Source organism: Drosophila subpulchrella, chromosome 2R, assembly GCF_014743375.2.
Source record: "Drosophila subpulchrella strain 33 F10 #4 breed RU33 chromosome 2R, RU_Dsub_v1.1 Primary Assembly, whole genome shotgun sequence".
Lineage (NCBI taxonomy): Eukaryota > Metazoa > Arthropoda > Insecta > Diptera > Drosophilidae > Drosophila > Drosophila subpulchrella.
In genome coordinates this window covers 21,940,379-21,943,097 of record NC_050611.1, presented here as the reverse complement: position 1 = coordinate 21,943,097, position 2,719 = coordinate 21,940,379, and the positions used below count along the sequence as shown (strand labels likewise).

General features: G+C 40.7%; 1 protein-coding gene across 2 annotated transcripts; it reads right to left on the bottom strand.

The window, feature by feature from the left end:
- Positions 1-403: 403 nt before the first annotated feature.
- LOC119551118 (male-specific sperm protein Mst84Dc) lies at positions 404-1,236 on the bottom strand. 2 transcript variants are annotated; one of them, XM_037860301.1, is made up of 2 exons: positions 1,109-1,236; positions 404-687 (listed from the first exon to the last, which is right to left on the bottom strand). In XM_037860301.1, exon 2 carries the CDS (start codon positions 670-672, stop codon positions 517-519), a length of 156 nt encoding a protein of 51 aa, XP_037716229.1. In that variant the 5' UTR covers positions 673-687; positions 1,109-1,236; the 3' UTR covers positions 404-516. The 2 variants fall into 2 exon arrangements, with proteins under 2 accessions (XP_037716229.1, XP_037716230.1); XM_037860302.1 differs by having other exon boundaries at positions 404-678; positions 1,109-1,161.
- Between the last annotated feature and the right edge of the window lie 1,483 nt (positions 1,237-2,719).

Genomic DNA, 2,719 nt, shown 5'->3' with positions numbered 1-2,719 from the left:
ACGTCATATTTGCTCTGTCACCCAACCCCTAATAACACGCTCGTTAATTCGTGTTCACACTGACCACACGGTAAGCAGCCGAGGGGTCGAGGAGTCAAACAGGAAGTGACCAGGCTTGGCAAACCCAATGTGAAGCGGTCAGCCCGGTCAACTGGTTTATGGCTGACCCGCTGACTCCTGAAGCGTTTGTCCTGCTATATAGTTTAATTCTATTTGGCTTTTCGCTTTGGGCAGTGCATAAATTAGCATTAACATTATCCGCATAGGAAACTACACGAGGGGTTTTTATAGCGGTCATCGGGCAATTACCAACGTAATTGATGGGCTAATAGCGTTGCTCGACAATGACCCGATTTCTTGTGTAAAGGGGGAATCGCAAACACGGTACGAAAAAACAGGACAATGAAAGTCATACACCTTTTATTACGACTTGATCTTGATCTTGTTTTTCAAGTCGAATGGCCACGACAATAAATATTTCTCCTTGTCCAGAATGTTGGTATGCAGTACGTTAGGTTAACAAGACGGTCCACAGCTGCTGCAGCATCCGCCCCCGCAGCAAGGTCCACACGGTCCACTGTAAAATCCGCATCGCGGCCCAAAACAGCGGCCACTGAAGCAAGGACTACAGCAAGGGTAGTAGCAGGTTCCACAGCAAGGTCCGCAACACATGACGGTCTGAGAGTTCTAAAATACAATTATTTTAAAATAAACAAGAGATCGCTGGAGACGAGTGTCTCGACTATAAGATGCCCGTTAGTCAGCTGACCAACTTAAAAATAAAATGTTCTCCTGATATCATTGCCACTAGCAAGGCCTTTTCACTTATTAACTTAGTTATTCATAACTTTTTAAATATTGCGATTGCTATAACTATTGGTCAATAAAACCAATATCAATCTATGCTCAAGCAAAATCTACAAAAATGTGGGCTTCAAAAAGCGGCATCTTAGCGTTCATACGGATGGACAGACAGGCAAGGGTAGATCGGTTTTGCTAGTGATCCTGATGAAGATATATTCCTTCTACTTGTTACATACTTTCCGACGAATACACTATAACCTTATCACTGTATATAAAAAGTTGAAAAAAATTTTTTTTAACTTACTTGTACAACAAAGTTCCAAAAAATTAAACAATAAACAATAAATTTCGATGTTGTCGAGTTGAAGGCCGGTGTAAGACTAAATAATTCTTGCCCGTAGAACGTGTACACAAAGTTGACAGCGGGCAGAAACAAGATCCAGGCTAATGTGATGAAAACTTTGTTTCAGCATGTTCTAAGTATTATACCTATCTGCACTCGTTAATGTGTACTACCTTGAAAGTATTTTAATTATTGAGGTAATTAACGATGCAGTTCGAATTGGCTTTAGTAGTACGCAACTTTTATTTGAGCTATCCATTTGTAAAGCAGTTTCCGTTTGCCATTAGAAACCCATTTATCCCGAAAGTATAGGCCACAGCAAAAAACACATACCTCGTAACATATACCATATTGTATGAGCAAAAATGAGTTAGTTTTCATGAATGTCCAGATATGACTACACCTTAATCACCTTTCACCTTGCATACCGTTACACTTATGCAAATTGCCGACATTACGAATATAAACAAAAACCGAGGCACACTCTTGGATAATTAACAACGTCAAAAAGGTCCTTGTTCTAACTTTATTTCGTCCATTAGCCTGAACTCATGTGGTAAATGTGAATAACCACCACTTGACCATTTAGCGTACCCGTACATGGCACGCGTCCTGCTGGCGCAAATATAATGCCAAGTCTAATGACCACTACGCACTTCCGGCTAGACCCACTGGAACTCAAGGACTCTCATGCGTATTTCTGATTCTGGGCATTAATAAATATTCAAATTGCACGGACCCAGCACGGTCGCCAAAGTGTGTCGCATATTAAAAAGTCATTTTCCAAGCAAATGAGTTAACATTTTTCCTTTTGTTGGGTCTACCTAAAACATACTGAGTAGAAGCTAGGCTAGGAGTAATGTGAAAGGAGACGGAAGCACATGCTGTTCGACATGAGCTTGGCCGGAACTTCCATACGTGCCGGAAATGCGTGATTTTTGGTGTAGTAGCTCATAGTCAGGTCGATATGTGAATGCCTTCTCTAATTTACTAAAAACGCCAAAGCTAAAACGAATATTTAAGGATATCATCAAGAAAAACATTGCTAGGTCCCCTACACACGTTTTTTTACTCATTTGTATATTCTGTATGTGATTTCTAAAATTAATGGCCTTAATATTCACAAAATCGTTTGAAAGCTGCTTTGTTAAATCATACCCTTGCCCTTCGTCCTTAGTACGGTTTGCTTGTTTTGAATTCTAAAGCTTACGTTCATGCAAACGTCAACTACAAATCCTTGAAAATCATAAATATTGTAAACTGTTTTATTTCGTCTCCTGTTTGCCGCATCCGATTGTTGATGGCTGAGTTTTTTCGTGGATCGGCTTATGTCGTTGCCTAGTCCTGCCCCCTGAATTCTCTTCTAACGATTTCAGGGTTCTTATTTTATATTTTTTAACTGCCTGAGAAGCGACGAAGCTCTGCCAGCGCTAGCTTCACACATAGATAGAACTGTGGCTTTGGGCATCACCTCTGGATCGATTCGTTATTTCTTTCGGCTGGGAGCTCTGGTTGTGTTTGTTGTTCGGGCTTGTCATCTGGCTAAGCTCTAAAAATTAATGATGCGCAGCA